The sequence below is a fragment of the Pseudorasbora parva genome, chromosome 2, assembly GCF_024679245.1.
Source record: "Pseudorasbora parva isolate DD20220531a chromosome 2, ASM2467924v1, whole genome shotgun sequence".
NCBI lineage: Eukaryota > Metazoa > Chordata > Actinopteri > Cypriniformes > Gobionidae > Pseudorasbora > Pseudorasbora parva.
The window spans coordinates 45,659,187-45,676,979 of record NC_090173.1 but is presented as its reverse complement, the minus strand read 5'-3'; the positions used below and the strand labels follow the sequence as shown (position 1 = coordinate 45,676,979).

The 17,793-nt window shown below is 41.5% G+C and overlaps 1 protein-coding gene across 1 annotated transcript in view; it reads right to left on the bottom strand.

The window, feature by feature from the left end:
• Positions 1 to 17,173, bottom strand: part of LOC137049037 (uncharacterized) — a 42,989-nt gene extending 25,816 nt beyond the window's left edge. The window contains exons 1-9 of the mRNA XM_067427436.1: positions 17,143 to 17,173; positions 16,061 to 16,096; positions 14,916 to 15,173; positions 14,442 to 14,715; positions 14,246 to 14,370; positions 13,808 to 13,993; positions 13,463 to 13,741; positions 5,840 to 6,082; positions 5,649 to 5,748 (exon numbers count right to left, since the gene is read on the bottom strand). Coding sequence (XP_067283537.1) covers positions 5,649 to 5,748; positions 5,840 to 6,082; positions 13,463 to 13,741; positions 13,808 to 13,993; positions 14,246 to 14,370; positions 14,442 to 14,715; positions 14,916 to 15,173; positions 16,061 to 16,096; positions 17,143 to 17,173 — 1,532 coding nt within the window. The remainder of the gene's footprint in view (positions 1 to 5,648; positions 5,749 to 5,839; positions 6,083 to 13,462; positions 13,742 to 13,807; positions 13,994 to 14,245; positions 14,371 to 14,441; positions 14,716 to 14,915; positions 15,174 to 16,060; positions 16,097 to 17,142) is intronic.
• Between the last annotated feature and the right edge of the window lie 620 nt (positions 17,174 to 17,793).

The following is a 17,793-nucleotide window of genomic DNA, read 5'->3' as shown; positions in this document are numbered from 1 at the left end:
ATTAACTATTCAGATATCAAGGAGTGTTTCTCTGCCATACACAAAATATGGACATTTCAGAAAATAGAATAATAGACACTTAATGTCTCTGATGCATAATTATGCATAAATGATGCATAATGTACATTTTATATCAGTACGACTCTGAAATGTTTTTGTTGAAATGGTAAATGTCAGCCTGTATGTCTGTCAATTAGGGGGTGGAAATGTGAGATCCATGTATGCAGATCCATATTACATTTATATTTTCATATTTTTATCACAAATTTGGTATTATAATTATTTTTCTTACTTAGTAATTTACTGTGGAATTTATGTTTTGGGGTTATATTTGTTCTTAATGCACATGTTCAATGACACAATTTTTGTAACACACATGAAAAGTTATTAACACATATTCAGTAAATTCAGATGCACCGTGAGGGATCACAAAGCTTTTGACTATGTGTAATTTCTAAGATACAATGTTGTTTGTTCTTGATGATTATGATGTAAGAAGACTATACAACATTTTTATACAAGATTTTTTTCTTGACCAATTATAGACTGCTAGTCGTGAATAAGAGAAGATAAGATGACAAGCATCAAAAGGTGTGGAATAACTAAAAGACAATCACATGTTTCAATCATATCTAGCTCCAGGATACTATCAAGATAAAATTCTAACTCCATAGGAAATTTCAGAGGAAATATAAGGATCAAGAATGCCTACAGTTGTCAATAACATTCAGATCCTTTTTCTTGTTTGGCAAAAAAAAAATATATTTTGGGTTTTATCTTTTATCTTTTTATCTTTTATCTTGGGTACAGTACACTTTTTGCTTCAGCATCTGTAACTTACTGAACTTTTGAGTGAATATGAGTGCTCAAACTTCTAAAGTACCCACATTTCCCCCCACACTTCCTTTGGCTTTTAGTTGCCAAATGGCGCCATACAGACAACAAACAGGTTTCACACTCTGAGGTCTCAAAAAATACACCACTGGCTTTCAACATTTTCTTCTCAGCTGATCGGACTGACCTGGCCTTTTTGAAACATCACCAGTTCCTTATTTGAATACATGGGTCTGCACAGCTCTAAATGTCTTTCCTTTCCACTGAGCATTCTGAACAATTATTAAAAAGAAACTGTTCTTAGTTGTATGTAAAGAGGTTTTATATAGAGACATCAGTTATACAATGAAAATATTTTCTTTTAGACCTGCTGTACAGCTGTGATAAACAAAATATTTGTGTGAGATTACAATCTGCCTTTGCTTAATTATATATATATATATATATATATATATATATATATATATATATATATATATATATATATATATATATATATATATATATATATTGTGGTGTGACAGGCAGCGGGGCGAGGGACCGCGAGAGCGGGCCGGTGATTAGTGTTGACAAGTGCCAGCTGCATGACAAACCGGTCTCGTCTCGCGGCCATGTGACGGGAGCATAAAAGGAGGAGCAAGGATAGCGGAAGACGAGAGAAGTCCAGGCCTGGTCCTCTCTCGTCTTCCGCTGTCCTTGCTCCTCCTTTTATGCTCCCGGGATGCACATCCAGGGCACAAAGCTCCTATTCCACCATATCCCAAAGATGCTCTATTGGGATGAGATCTGGTGACTGTGGGGGACATTTTAGTTCAGTGAACTCATCGTCATGTTCAAGAAACCAATTTGAAATTATTTGAGCTTTGTGACATGGTGCATTATCCTGCTGGAAGTAGCCATCAGAGGATGGGTACATGGTGGTCATAAAGGGATGGACATGGTCAGAAACAATGCTCAGGTAGGCCGTGGCATTTAAATGATGCCCAATTGGCACTAAGGGGCCTAAAGTGTGCCAAGAAAACATCCTCCACAACATTACACCTCCACCACCAGCCTGCACAGTGGTAACAAAGCATGATGGATCCATGTTCTATATAAAGATTATATTAACAACTCATTTATGAACTATAGAAAGATAAACTGATGTAGTTTTCAGATCTTTTTCAGATCTTGCTTTATTTGTGCTTCATGCTGACTGACACTCAACACCCTGTGTTCATTTAATTGAAAAATTTAGCATTAAACTCCATCAGGGACACACAACCAGCAGTTCTCGTTTAAACAATTCACATTTATTCGTATAGCGCTTTTCACAATACAAAGCTAGCCTAGAAATCTAGACGCACCCTAGCGGCAGCAAATCTAATCTGCCGCGAGTGTCGTCTAGCAACTCTCAATACACTTCTGAGCTGTAAACGCCAAACTCTGGTCAGGCCAATCACATCGTGTATAGAGTCTGGGCTTAACATAATGACGGCTGAGTTACGTGTGCGTGCTTCTAGTAAATACTGAAGCTGGCGAACAGCGGTCTTTCGAATCAACTTTGACCGCGACTCTGGACGACTTGGAGTTTACATTTAGATTTACATTTAATCATTTAGCAGACGCTTTTATCCAAAGCGACTTACAAAAAGGGGAAGAGTAATAGAAGCAACGAAACAGACAAGGCCAACAACCTGTAAGAGCTGTAAGAAATCAAAATTTGCACAGTACACTATTTTTTTAAAAAAATTAAGGAGTTAAGCTTTTCTCTGAGAAAAGAACAAAGAACGGCACTGAAGTCATTCTTAAAAAGGCAAGATGTGTTTGGAGTTTTGCCAACCGGATACAGCGAAAGTTTAATCTTTCAACTAGCTCTGCTTCACCTTCATTGCTCTGGTTGGTTGTAGCGCTATCCAATTGCATGCACGCAGTGCAGAGGGAGTTTGAAAGACAACCGTGTTTCCCGCCCCTAGGACTGAGCTGTCAATGGTGAGTTTCCAGACCAAACATCTTGATGTGGGTCTGGCTTGTCAGGCTAGTTCAAAGCAGCTTTACAGAAAATGCGTGTGTCTACATTACAATTTTGAGGGATCTGATAACAGAGGTGACTGTCCACATTATGTATTTCAGAAATGTACATTTGCATATCATGCAGTTAGCAAACAATGTGTTCATTTAATGTATTAAAGACAAAAGAAATACAAAAACAATAAGCTTATTGAAGTAATGAATATAAATTAACAAATTATTAGGATACATATACATTTTTTTTTGCATTGCTGCATGTTGATTTAGAGTTGCCATCATCTGAAGTCATCTCTTCACAGAAATTGAGGCGTCTGAAGTCTTCATAAACGGCTGGATCCAAACTGGAGCTGACACACTCTCTACTTAACTTGGGATGGGCATCTCAAAATAAAGCACCAAAACAAACGGAAAAATTAGCATAGCTGTAGTCCATAACATTAAGCAAAGATAGATCACATACATTTGATTTGATATAACTGGAGTACAAGTTTATGAGATGCATTATGTGAATATTTACACACCAGTCATTTTCCTCATAACAAACTAAATGTTTGTTTCCTTTAATTTTGATGATTATAATTGACAACTAAGGAAAATCTCAAATTCAGTATCTCAGAAAATTAGAATACTGCGAAAAGTTTCAATATTGAAGACACCTGGTGCCAAACTCAAAAGACAACCATTTACACCAGGGCATCGTTTACAGGGCAAGACACAAAAAGTCATTGCAAAAGAGGCTGGCTGTTCACAGAGCTTTGTGTTCAAGCACATTAATAGAGATGCGAAGGGAAGGAAAGGATGCTATAGGGGGGAAAAGTGTACAAGCAATAGGGATAACCGCACCCTGGAGAAGATTGTGAAACAAAACCCATTCAAAAATGTGGAGGAGATTCACAAAGAGAGGACTGCAGCTGGAGTCAGTGCTTCAAGAACCACTATGCACAGACATATGCAAGACATGAGTTTCAGCTGTCGCATTCCTTATGTAGAGCCACTCTTGAACAACAAACAGCGTCAGAAGTGTCTTATCTGGGCTAAAGACAAAAAGGACTGCTGAGTGATCCACATTTATGTTCTCTGATGAAAGTAAATTTTGCATTTCCTTTGGAAATCAGGGTCCTAGAGTATGAAAGAAGAGAGAAGCACACATTCCACGTTGCTTGAGGTGTTTCGTTCGGACCTCAGCCTCATCAACTTGCTTCTTCTATTGCCTTTCCCATAGTGTTTTGATGTAAGATAATTTATTTTAATTTGTGCCCTGTTTTAGAACTGATGCAATGACCAGTATGTCTTCCCAATGTAGAGAGTTGAACTGTGTCCAGTTGAAGTTCACTAGATGCTCCATATAGTTTGGTCCTAGGCAAATCATTGTTTTCCTGACAGAAACTATCATCTTTAGTCATCTTTGTGTAAAATTCAGCTATGGCATTCCCTGGTTTTATGGTTTGTGAAATAACAGGAATAGATTGCACAAGTTTGACTGCATGGACCATCTGCATAGATATATTTTGAGTGCCATGTATGAGCCTTAACAAATAATCATTCTTGTCCTCAAAATGGAAACACGAATGAGTCCATAATGGACCAAGGGCCTTCACACTGTCTGCTAGGTGCACACCCTTACGCAACAAAAATATATTTCTCAATATATTAGTTGACAATATATTTCATGTGTCTCCATATATTGTGAAATTTACATGGTAATATATCATATGATATATTATATAATAATATATTATATATGCAAGTTATATATTGCAATATATGGGACAATACTGCAATTATTGCAGTTTTCATATATTGAATATATACATATTATTATACTATTCAATATATTGCTATGTATATTGATATTGAATATATGAAATTATATATTGGAAGAGTCATTGTATATATATGTAAATATACATGTAAAATTATATGAGATAATATACCTCAATGTACTGGATAATATAATCAGATTTATATGGGAACATATGTCTTAAATATATTGATTTATATTACATAGTATATAATTATCATATATATTGTATGCATGGTAAATATGAAATAATCTAATTTACACTGTCTGTCATATATTTTAAAATATAACAGATTAAAATATAATATAAATATTTTCTAAATATAGAAAATATATTGAATGTCATGCACCATCTGATTTGGGCTATTGTTAATCAACCTCTGTAAACATATGCAGGAGCTTGCTTAACTCATAAAAAAATACTTTGTTTCAATAAACATACATGAAATAATTCAGTTTTGTTTGTATATCAATGTATTTTAATATATGAATCAAGGTTGTCCATCCATATATTGCTATATATTTTCAAGTATAAGAGGAAGTTTCTGATACATTGAAATATATTTTCTAATGTATTGCAATATAAATTCTAGTATATTGCAATATATTTTTGTTTCGTAAGGGAATGCAACAGAGAGAGAGAGTTTGTGAATGAGACATTAATAAGCATGCTTGTTCAACTCTTACAATGATTTTTTGAGTAAAAAACGATGTAATAAGCTTCATAAACCATCAGTAAAGTTTCGTCATCATTCAGATGGGGTATACACTACATTCTGTGTCCAAAAACATATTAGGAGGAGGTTTTCACACTGACAGCAGTCATTGTAAGACATAGCAAATCCATTTGTTTGTCCGAGTTAGCAACAGTAACTAAGGGGGGTGGGGCTTACAGATAGGTCAATTGTGACATCACATCATATTAATGATTATTTGACTGATTTGTTGGTCAATTAAATATAATGATAACAATGACTTCTAATAAATAAGTCATATGTTTTACCTCTCATTCTGCAGCACGACTGTCACTAGCAGGTATGGACAAGCTGCAATTACAGAACTGAGTATCTTGAGGCCAGAGATCTGAGAGTCTGAATGAGACCCTGAAAAAAGACACACAAACACTTTATCATGCACTATATCTGAACGAGGACATATGAAGAAATAAATCAGCTCAGTTTTATTTAATCTCACCTCTGACTGAGATCCAGCTCTTGGGCGACTCTCCTCTCTCTGAGTGTTTGCAGTAGTAGAAACCCTCATGAGACTTTGAGACAGCAGGGATGATCATCTCTGTAGTTTGATTCTGGATGAGTGATTCATCTTTATAGAAATCAGCTTTGAGGATTGATGGGCTTGGGAACTGATATAAACAGCGTAGAGTCAGATTATCTCCTTCAGTCACAGGATGAACAGGACTCTCCAGAATCACACCAACTACAGAAACACAGGAAAAAAGCAATAGATGATCAAAATGGTAAAATTATTTAAAAAAAAATGGAAAACAACAACAACAAATCTTTATATTATATTAGGTCTATTATGTTCCAATACACACTGGTTTCTGAGTGTTTTAGTGTATTGCTATGATGTGGCTTGTTTACTGGCCAAAGTCATAACTAATGCTTTCTGCTCTCGTTAAATCATTTAAATCAGTTTATGCCAGTGGCGAAGCTACAGGTGGGCCCAACCACTTTGAATTGTAGTCCACCTAAAACATAGTTGGTAATTTTCCTAAGATATATGAAATAATTTAATAAGTGATAATAATGAACATCCAACACAAACATCCAACTTTATTTAGTTAAAAGATAAATGCAGTTCCCTTTCGGGGAACTCGAGCTGCGTCGAAACGCTGTGAGAACACCTCTGCGTTAATGCGTCGTGAAGCGCGTGTAGAACCATTCCATCGGAAAATCGATCGATCGTCGGTGTGACGTCATCAAACGGAAGCTATAAAGCGTCTGTGAAAACAAACAGGAACTAGCTTCTGTGCCTTCAGCAAGCGATCTGTGTGAACCTGTCTGTCTATTTGGTGTTTTTGTCTGTCTATATACAAGAGTTTTTCCACCCTTTTGTTAAATATTGTTATATTAACAAAAAAAGAGAAAATAAATAGATAGAAAAATGGCGAGTGAAAGCAGCAATTTCAAGAGGTGTGTTCATCCCTGCCCACGCTACATCACGGGTGGGGATACACACTCTCTGTGTGTTGCCTGCTTGGGAGCGCAGCATGCCCAGGCAGCCCTCGAGGGGGCTGCTTGTGAGCATTGTGAAAAGCTACCATTAAGAACGCTGCGCTCTGGTCCCGCTGCTGCCGAGGCAGAGCGGAGGCTGCAGTCGTGGGGATCACAATTGGACGTTGCAGAGGGGTTAGAGACGGGCGCTGCCTTATCTCTGCCTTCACCTGCACCGTCCAGCGGCTCTTCTCGGGGCATGGAAGCACGCATGGCGGTTTCTTCCCCCCCGAGAGAGTCGCCGGTGCTTCAACTATCCAGCTCCGAGGAGGTGGACGTTGAAAGCATTGAGACTGAAGATTCGCCACTTCAGTCCCCTGCGAGCGAGGAGCTCGTTGAGGTTCTGACGCGAGCAGTGGCCAGACTGAACATCGACTGGCCCACTGAGAGATCTGAGGCAGGAAAAAAGCGTTGCAGTAAAGTAGACGAAAGTTTCCTGCCTCCTCGCGCTTCAGAGCCTCAACGGCGGGGCCTGCCGTTCTTCCATGACTTGCACACTGAGGTGGCAAGATCATGGAGGAGACCGGCATCTTATCGTGTTTTCAGCCCGCAGACTTCGGTCTAAAGCAACAGCGCCGGGCTGAAAAAGTACGGTTATGGGGCGATGCCAAAGGTTGAAGAGACGCTTGCGAGCCATCTCTCGCCTTCCTCGGCATCGTACCTGAAGGGCGACTTTGCCCACCAGACCCTTAAAAACAACGTCGGCATTGGTGGGCAAAGCGTACTCGGCAGCAGGTCAGGCTGCCGCATGCCTGCACACGATGGCAATCGTGCAGGCGTATCAGGCTGACCTGCTGAGGGACTTGGATAGTAGTGATGTTGTGGGGGTAGATATTATAGCTGAGATAAGAACATCCGCTGATTTAGCTCTCCGGGCCACCAAGGAGACGGCCAGATGTGTTGGCCGCTCTATGGCAGCCCTGGTGGCCACGGAGAGGCACCTTTGGCTCAACCCCACAGACATCAAGGAGAGGGAGAAAAGCTTTCTGCTTGACGCGCCGCTTTCTCCTGGTGGCCTCTTCGGTGACGCAGTTCACACTGTCACCTAGAGGTTCCAGGAGTCGAAAAAGCAAGCTGCGGCGCTGAAGCAGTTTCTCCCTCTCCGGGTCCAGGTCCCTGGGACTGCTGCTGACACCAAGCAGCCCAAACCGAGTACCAGCTCATCGCACAGGGCTCAACAAAAGCAGAGCGTCGCCACCCGAACTCCCCCTCAGCGCGGGGACGAGGGGCGGCGCTCTCAGGCGAGGCCTTCTAGGGGCAGGGCTGATATGAGGACAGTCCTGATCGCAAAGAAGGCCTCGTCTAAGCGTTCCTGACGCCAGAAGCGTCAGGACGCTGAGGGTGGTTCCCCCCGTAGGGAAACGGTGTTTACCCCTGCCAACGGTACCCGTTTCCCTGCGGCACCCTCTGGGGGTCGCGCTGCCAACCCCGCCGCAATGCCGGGGCGCAGTCAGTCTCCGCGGGCCACCCGAGGGTGGTCCGCGCCCCCCTCGGGGGCTCCCGAGCAGTCAAGTCAGTTGTTCCCTGCCGGTTCGCCGCTTCAGGGCGCTGTGCTTGCTGTTCAAAGTACACCAGAGGCCAGCCTCGAGAGGCTGGTTCCCTTAGTAGATTTTCTAGATGAATGGAAACGTCTATCAAATATATCTCGTTGGGTCCTGCAGATAATCGAAAGGGGGTACGCCATTCAATTCAAGAGGCGGCCACTTCCTTTCAGCGGTGTCCTACCTACAGAGGTGGGCCCGGAGCAGGCTCTGGTGATGGCACAGGAAGTAGAGACACTCCTCCGAAAGGGGGCTATAGAGAGGGTTCCTCCTCCCGGCAGGGAGTCTGGGTTTTACAGCTGTTACTTCATCGTGCCAAAGAAGGATGGGGGCTTACGCCCGATATTAGATCTGCGTCTATTAAATCGCTCAGTGGCCAAATAACCCGGCTCCTCCTGAAACACAGAGACAGAAGAAACAGGAGAGATAGCAGACACTAAACATTTAACATGACACGAGACATCTGGGGGTTATGTTCGACGAGCCAGGGATGACCCAGAACCACTGGGGTAAAGGGAGACTGGAATACTAGGAAGGAGATTGTGTCTCGGTGGTTTCTGGAGACGGTGAGACACACCGGAATGGTTGTGAGATGAATGTTAGCAAGAACGCTACCATCAAGTGCGGGTGTGGCTCCTTGGCATCTAATCAGGGGAATACCTCGTGCACGAGCCCAGCTCTCATCAATTAAATTCTCCTCCGAACCTGAGTCAACGAGAGCTTGACAGGAAGTGGAAGGAGCCCTGCCAGTGCACACTGACCGGAAAAGTAGTGCGAGAGCGTGTGAGAGAGGATAAAGTAGAGGTGCTCACCGGTCCTCCTTTCTTCACCGTCGAACGTTGGCTTTTACTGGACAGATCAAGAAGAAGTGACCTGCAGCTCCGCAGTATAGAGAGAGACGGTTGGAGATTCGCTGCTGCCTCTCTGTTGCCGAAAGGCGAATTCCCCCCAACTACATCGGCTCCATTGAACTCCTGGTAGATGGATTCGGTGGAGTGACCGGACTCGGGGTGGAGAGTAGTGCCTTCTCCAGACTATGCGCTCTCTGACGTGCCTCAAATCTCCTCTCTTGCTGCAGGGCCAGGTCGATCAAAGGGTCCAGAAAAGTGGGGATCTCGTCTTTGATGTCTGTGTTAAGCCAGTCTAGAAACCGGGCGACCAGGGCAGGCTCGTTCCATTGGCAGGAAGTCGCCATGTGGGCGAAACTCGATCGCAAAATCTGCGACCAACCCCTTCCCCTGACGGAGGGTAGACAGATGGCGGGAAGCCTCTGCACCATGCACCAAGCGATCGAATACCCACAGCATCTCATCCTTAAAGCGATCATAATGCTCTAAACAGTCGGCCTCAGCGTTCCACACGGCCGTTCCTCACTCCCGAGCTCGGCCTGTCTCGAGCGATGCGGGAGCGGTTCTTGGCATACGTCTGAGGGTGCAGCGAAAACACAACTTCACATTGAGTCAGAAATGAACGGCATTCAGTGGGAGGATTGTTGACTCGCGGCTCATGCTGCCCGGACTCCACCGCAACAGCCAGCTCCGGGTGAGAACAACCCAGTCGGGAGGAAAGATCGGTCACCTGGGCAGTCAAGGATTCGATGGCCTGACGGGCCGCTGACAGCTCCTCCTCGTGTCTGCCCAGCATGGCTCCCTGGAAATCGACAGCCGTCTGAAAGACGTTCTCCCTCGCTGGATCCATGGGTTGTTGGTCAGAGTATTCTGTCATGTGGGGAAGGGGAGAGAGAGAAACCCCAGGCGAGGAAGCAGGTAAACAGTTCTTTAATTAACTTAGGTAATACTGCCGCTGCAATAATGTAACGAAGTCTCATGTAATAGAACTCAGAAGATAACAGGTCCCGGTGGTCGGCGGGTCCGAAGGCTGAGACCGGTGTGTCCGGCAGCGGTGGCCGTAGATAAGGAGAGCCTGGGGCGCAGTCGCCGCAAACGGCAGGCGGCAGCAGTTGGTGAGGATAACCCCCGGGTACAGTCACTGCAAGCAAAGACTGGTGAGCTGGGCAGAGGACAGACACAGCAGTCTTGAGATGTTAAAGCAGCACTTGGCAACTTTTGCTCTCGGGGTCCCCCTACAGTTGGGAAAAAATAATGTCTTCAACTACTGTCGTAAGATCTGTCATCCTACAAGAGGGGATGCCATCGCACGTGCATTTGTTGACATGACAACCCTGATAGCCCTGAACTAGTAATGCGCGGGTCGTCTCATAACCCCCGGACCCTGTATGTCTATTTAATGGCCGCGGGTGCGGGTTGTAAAAATATATACAGTGGTGCGGGGCGGGCCAAATAACTTCATAAAAGCGGCCCGCGGGTTGGTGCAGCACTAACAGTTCCCCTGAACACTGCAGGAGGAGTTCACATGCAGGTGTTCTTCTGGCGACGCGTGTGAAGTGTCTTCATTCCAGGTACAGTCAGTGGCATATGTTTTAGCAGGTCATATGAATAGAATTTCATGGGCTTTATTTTTTTCAAACGCCAAATAATCACGATGCTAACGTTTACAAGCCAGCGTCATTATAATAGTCTATTGGTTACCGTTTTACAGAATCTATTTGATACTTCAATTCAATGTTTGAGTGGTAGGTAATCACCATAACAAGCATGACAGCATCGGTCGGGCACGCCTCCTTCAGCTCACGCCAACGGGCAAACGCTGGTCCAATGTTGAACCTCATTCTGCCTTTAATTCCATCACTTTTTAGTTTCCTCTTATTGCTTTCCTCCAACAAAACCTTTTCTTTCTTATTTGTCTGTGCTGCTTCGGACATGACTATATTATCCGACGAACAAAGTTGGGCTTGCACGTCCGAATTTAAGGAAGTGTGGGTATTGGTGGAAGTGAGGTATATGCCGTAAAGCAGTCGAATTTTGTAGTTATTTTTGTTCTCGGGTTACTACCCGAAACCCGAAGTTTAAAAGTACGATTAAAAACGATACAGACCGCATCAAGCTATGGCAGACGTGTCATTCAACCTATTGTAAGTCGATGTATCATCACAAGAGTCTTGAAAATATTATGAAGGTTGAAAAGTTACCTAGTGCTGCTTTAAAGGGTCATGAAACCCCCCTGCTGCAGCTGTGTTTTTTCACACCTTCGATTTGAAAAGGCTTGTTAAAAGGGGAGTGGTCGACTGTGAAAAGGTGGGATGGTATTGTGTGGAAAGAGGGAATGGTTTGCATAAATAGGGGAGTGTCATTAGGTGCATTAAGATTAGCGATCCCAATAGCAGCAGTTACAGCGGTTCTGAGACATGTTCTTGGGTAACGTTGGCATAGTTTACCACAGTGAGATTAAATGAGGGATGAGTACAGCGAATGAGAGAGCTATGAGTGGCGTGCAGCAGAGATTGCAAATCATTCAGCTCTTCAAAGTTCAAACCAGCATAATTCAGTGAGAAATGAAAATAAATGTTATTCTGCATGACGAAATTTTTTGCAAACGTGATAAAACTATATTTGTCCAAATATGCACGCTGTTTGGCAAGATGAACAACGCGCCGACGTGATAAGAGAACGTGAACGACCCAACATGCGATGTGATAGAGATGTGTAATTCTAGATCGGGGTAAAAGCGAAGGGGTTTGAGGCTAGTCTCGACTGCGCATCTGAAGCACAGAGCAACGCGCGCTGGGTTGCCGTGACGATCCGCGCTGTCTAACTCGGCAGCTAAATCTATATCTGTCCAAATATGCACACTGTTTCACTAAGAGCCCGAACACATGCGGTTTAGTGCATGGCAGTGACCACAAATAAAACGGAGAGGACCTGGCTTTTGTTCATTAGCCTACAGATTACAGATTGGTTATTTTGCACTCCTGACATAAATTAGATAGTCAACGCTTGCAGGTTCGGCGTGCGATTCCTCAGGTGAATTTTACTTTACCGAGCCTTTGTAGCAAGGCTTCCACAGACGGCGCCGGTTACAGCTCGCTCGGCGCCCTTACGTTACTTCGTATCAGCACAACGCCTAGCTTTCCTCCGTGACTTTTCCGCACGCTGCTTCCAAAACTTCCCCACCATATCTCTACAATAATGATGGAAGATAATGAGCCTGACAGAAGTGACCGTCTCATGCATATTAACTAAATTATCTTGTATGCATACTACAGCGCAGGGATTGGACTGAATGAGCTTTATGTCATGAATATATATCGAGAATCACTCGGAGCAGTAGACGTCAGCATGTGCCCAGCAGCCCATACTTGGGCCGAAAAGCCCGAGCTGACGTCAGCATTTGTGACGTTGCTCCGACTAAGCTTTTCAAACCGGAAGACAGAAATCGCTCTGAAAAATGCAAAAATAACTATTTTCACATATGAATACCATTAATGAGTACCCTTAGTGTTTTCAATGATGTGCAGCCTATACATATCTGTTTACATCTCAAAAAAAGTGTTTTGGGGTTTCATGACCCTTTAACAGATAGTGAGACACAGCCGACCAACACGGGACAAGACAACACGAGAGGGATAACTCAGATGACATACGGATAAACTGCACAATACTCTGACAGAGAACAAAGGGAAAACAAGACTAGAAATAAGGGAGAGTAATCAGGAGGAAAGAGATAGCAGGGGGGTGCAGTAGGAGCCTAATGAGCCAATAATGGGCACCAGCTGACAGCCAACAAATGGAAAGAAAACCCAGAGGGACGGTGTGGGTAAACGGCAGGCCAGCAGGAGGTGGAAAAGGGAAGGATGGAGCCGAGATCATGATACCAATAGTTTTAAACTTCAACAGAGTTCCAAGGAAGTAAATGCTTGTCAATGGAGAGTGGCCAATAAATGTTCAAATGTCAATAATATTAATGTATTAATTCATTGCTCTTTTGTACGTGAACTTGAAACTGTGCTGTGTTTATTTCCGACCATTTAGCATGGCGTTTTCATAGCTACTTGATAAGATTTGCCCACCCTGTTTTATGAAGGAGCATCTATCTGTCTGAACATTTCTGGCCTCACCCCTGGTTTATGCATTTATTGTAAATTGTCAGTGAAATCAATAAATACAGAAGCACAGACTCACAGTGTACAGTGTTATTAACAGGATGAGATTTCTCTCCAGATTCAGACTGACACCAGTAAACTCCAGTGTCTGATGTGCTGGTGGATCTGATTGTACATTTAGATCCTGTTTGTGATCCCCACTGTGATGAACAATCTTCCAGCCCCCAAGTGTCTGTGTATCTTCTCACTGTCCATCCATCAGAGTTACTCTGGTCCTCACAGCTCAGAGAGAGAGAGACCAATGTGAAGTGTTGAGTTCTGCTGGTACTGATGATCAGAGACACTGGAGGAGAAACACCTGACAAGGCAATTACAGCTATGATTTGGAAATGGTCTTTATTAAACATGAATTGAACCTTTAAACTTTGCGTGAACTTACCAGTGACCCACAGTAGTTGTCTGTTGCTATACCATATTTCATAGGCTGGTTTTCCTCTCTCTGCTCTGCACTCATAGACTCCTGTGTGATTTAGTCCAGCAGAACTGACAGTGTATTTTCCTCCAGCTCCTCTGCTGCTGTCAGAGAGGAGGTCATAACGATTTCCGCCCTCTGTATGAAGTGAGAATGTTTAGTTAAGACCTTAAGGATCTACTTCTATCTGATCTGACCCTTATAAATTACATTTGTGACAAAACTTGACCCCTAAATAGCCTACACATGTAACCACTGTTTGGTTCCTATGGAAGTTTTGGGCACCAAAGCATGTACCATACATATCCAATCTGTGTCTAGATTCAGACATATTAAATTATGTCACTTCAATAAAACAAGTTAATTCAGATGAAGCACATTATAACTGACCTGATGAGACAGTTACAGTGAACCAGCTGAATGTCCAGCCTGTAGACGTGTCATTAACCTCACAGATCAGATTCACTGAATCTCCTTCAGTCAACCACTTCTGAGGAGAAACACTTAAAACTGCTCTGGGAACTGAAATTGAGAAATCACTCATTAGTAACATGTTAAATGTGCATTTATGAATAGATGATAGAACTCACATGATATTTTTAGTGTAACTTCATCACTGAGATGTGACCAGCGTGATCCTTCAGTCTCTCTTCCATAACAGGAGTATTTACCTGCGTCAGACTCAGAAACAGACCTGATTGTGAGTTCCTGTAGTTCACTGAAAATACGGGTTGAACCAATTTTTTTCCAGTTGTACTGCCAGCCAGTGACTCCTTCAGCATTAATGTCACATCTGAGAGTGACTGTCTCTCCTTTGAATACATGATCAGGTTTAATGGTCACTTTGGGTTTTGGTCTTTCTGTGCAACAATAAACAATAGAACAATAATTTAAATAAATTTAACAGGATATGGTGTTTTTACTGAATTAACTTTATTGTAAAACACACATCAAATCAGGTTACACTGAAGTGTTCAGCTGTTAGTCATGTATCCAGTATCTTATAAATCAGCTTCATTGTGTTCTCAGAGCAGTTCATAATGTAAGTAAAAACACTTGCCATGTATTGTCACTGCTACTGGGTCACTGTAATCTGTGTAACGTCCTCCTTTTCCTGCTCTGCACCTGTACTCTCCTCCATCAGAGACTTTCACAGGATTGATTGTTTTAGTTGCAGGTTCGGTGGATTCAGTGTTTGAGTCTTTTCTCCAGAGAAACTCCCATCCAGTTGTTTGATTCACCACACATCTCAGAGTAACTGAGTCTACAGTGAACACTGAACTCTGTGGCTCAACAGTCAGAGTTGGTTTGGGAAAATCTGTAAATATAAGATCAGTGGAAGCATGAGATGTGAAAGTTTTTCCACAGATTTCGTACTCTCATTGATTAAATTTCACAAACAATGTAATAGAGCTGCTGGCAGCAATGGTGCAAAGATCACCCTATATGAGGATCAAACCCACATTCTTTAGGTTAGTAGCCCAGAGCTCTGTTTTTTGCTAGTTTCAGCCCCATGTAATTTTCATTTTCCCATCCCACGCCACATTGTTTAAACAGCAAATGCATTTGTGCTGGTCTGAAAATTTAGGTGCATTGTTGGAGCATTGTTATTTTCTATTTTGAGGAGACGGAAACTGACTGCACCATTGACCAACTAAAACGTGGTCTAAAGTCAACAGCTCATATATATATATATATATATATATATATATATATATATATATATATATATATATATATATATATATATATATATATATATACATATATACATATATATATATATATATATATATATATATATATAATTGTTATTTAAAGAGCGTGTTCATAATATGCATCTATAAGAGGGTCAACAATGTATGTACACTTTGCTTATTACACACTCAGGGACAATAAAACATTTTAAATATGAAAAATGTAATTATTAAAATGTACACAATTACTATTGTGTACAGAAATATATAACTGCCTACATCCCATAATGAATAGTCATTGTATGTATCAGAATCACAAGCAAGCAGGTGTCATTGGACAAGCAGATGTTTCCTCGCTAAGAGAAGCGGTACATTTTTTATAAAATGTTTGGTTTCTGTATTCTTCATAACAAATGAATCTTTTATATAACTTGTTAGCTGTATTTAAAATCAAGTCGCTCCTTTTCACAGAATCACCCATATTTTATGAAATATATGATTCACTCACCTTCAGTGTGTTCAGAGTGGATGCTTGAAATCAGCACTAAAAACACAAAGTAAAAAAACAACAACACAAAAACAAAACAAAACATGATTGATGTTTTATTTTTGTGGGATCTCTTCCTGTGAGGCAACCGGCTGTGTTTCTCTGCACTGATACCTTCAGTAAATTCTTTTCCCCACAAGAACTCGGTCAAGCTTATTTTAAATTCAACAAGGTGACAGCTTGTAAATTGACAGCTTGTAAAAGTAACAGCAAGAATCGAACAATTATTACATTGTGAACATTTAGCTGATCCAACTTTTTATTTTTGACACGGTTAGTTGCAATGAAGGATGAGATCTAAATACAGTAGTTTAAAGGTTAATTAACTCAGAAAACAAGAAACACAAACAGAACAACAGCAACAACAACAACAACAACAGATCGTAAAATTGACAAGTGAACAGAATAAATAGACAGCAAACAGAGGAACTGAGATTAATTAACAGGACACACCTGAACTGAAACTCCAATTAATATGTAACTATATGGTGACAAATGGGCAGGAAAAACTATGACCAATTAACACACTTACAGCAAAACACAAGACTAAAGACAGACATTAACAGAAATGATCAAACCAACAAACTCAAACCATGACAGTTTTATACTTGTATATAGATTTTATAAATGTATATTCTTTCTTTCCTTGTGAAACAGTATAATTTCCCTCTCATGTTTAAACAGAGCTGTTCAATTTCTCTTTAAATCTTTCTTTTGTCTAGATCTAGAGGCACTATAAAGACTAACTAATATTAAGGTATTTAGTGGGTTGTATATGTGTCCAAATAAAAACTGAAACATGTTTGATATTTCATAGATTTTATCATTACAGCAGAGACAAAATTAACTTGATAAGGGAATGTGAAGCTAATAGTCTGATCTAAAAACTTGTGAATATCTCCTAGATTCTCTTTCTTAAGATCCTATTTTACATATATATCATGGACTAGAACTGGATTTGAAATAACACTAAATCCCTTTATCTTTTTCATAATGTAAGAGCAAATTAGCATCTACTGACATCCAGAGGAAATAATACTCACCGAGAACAAGAGGAAGTTTACTGAGCTCCATACTGATTGAATAATGACAGACGGTTAAAGACACTGTCTGAGTTAAAGCCTCAAGACTTCCTGATATCTACAGTCAGATCTTTAACATAGTGACACATTAAAGATATACAAATGTACTTCCTATGTTACAGAAAACCTTTTAATGAAGTTGATAATCTTTTAACACGGTCTCCAAAAAATGTCATGCAATTTTCCTACTGAAATGTTGTCATCACTCATTCGGTATCAAACAAACAGTATCAGTTTGCCATTAAAGGTGGGGTAAGTGTTATTTCAAAACTGTTTTACAAAATGGACTCAGGCAGAGTCCAATAACAAACTTGTAGCCAATCAGCAGGTAAGGGGCGTGTCTACTAATGATGGTGAGAAGAGAGCGTGCTCAGTGCAAGTCATTATTCAAAACATTGGCTGATATGCTGGCTTTGCTTGAATACGCTCGTGTGTCATGTTCGCTTGTTTTTTCATTTGCGATCGTTTTGTAGCTCCCTTCAGCAATGATAAAGACCTGTTCATCATCGTTTTATCAAAATAGGGGCGATACCCTTTTTGGGGTAGGGGCGTGTTTGTTTTGGTGATTTGAAATATCAACAACGGTTACCAGAAAGCACTTACCCCACCTTG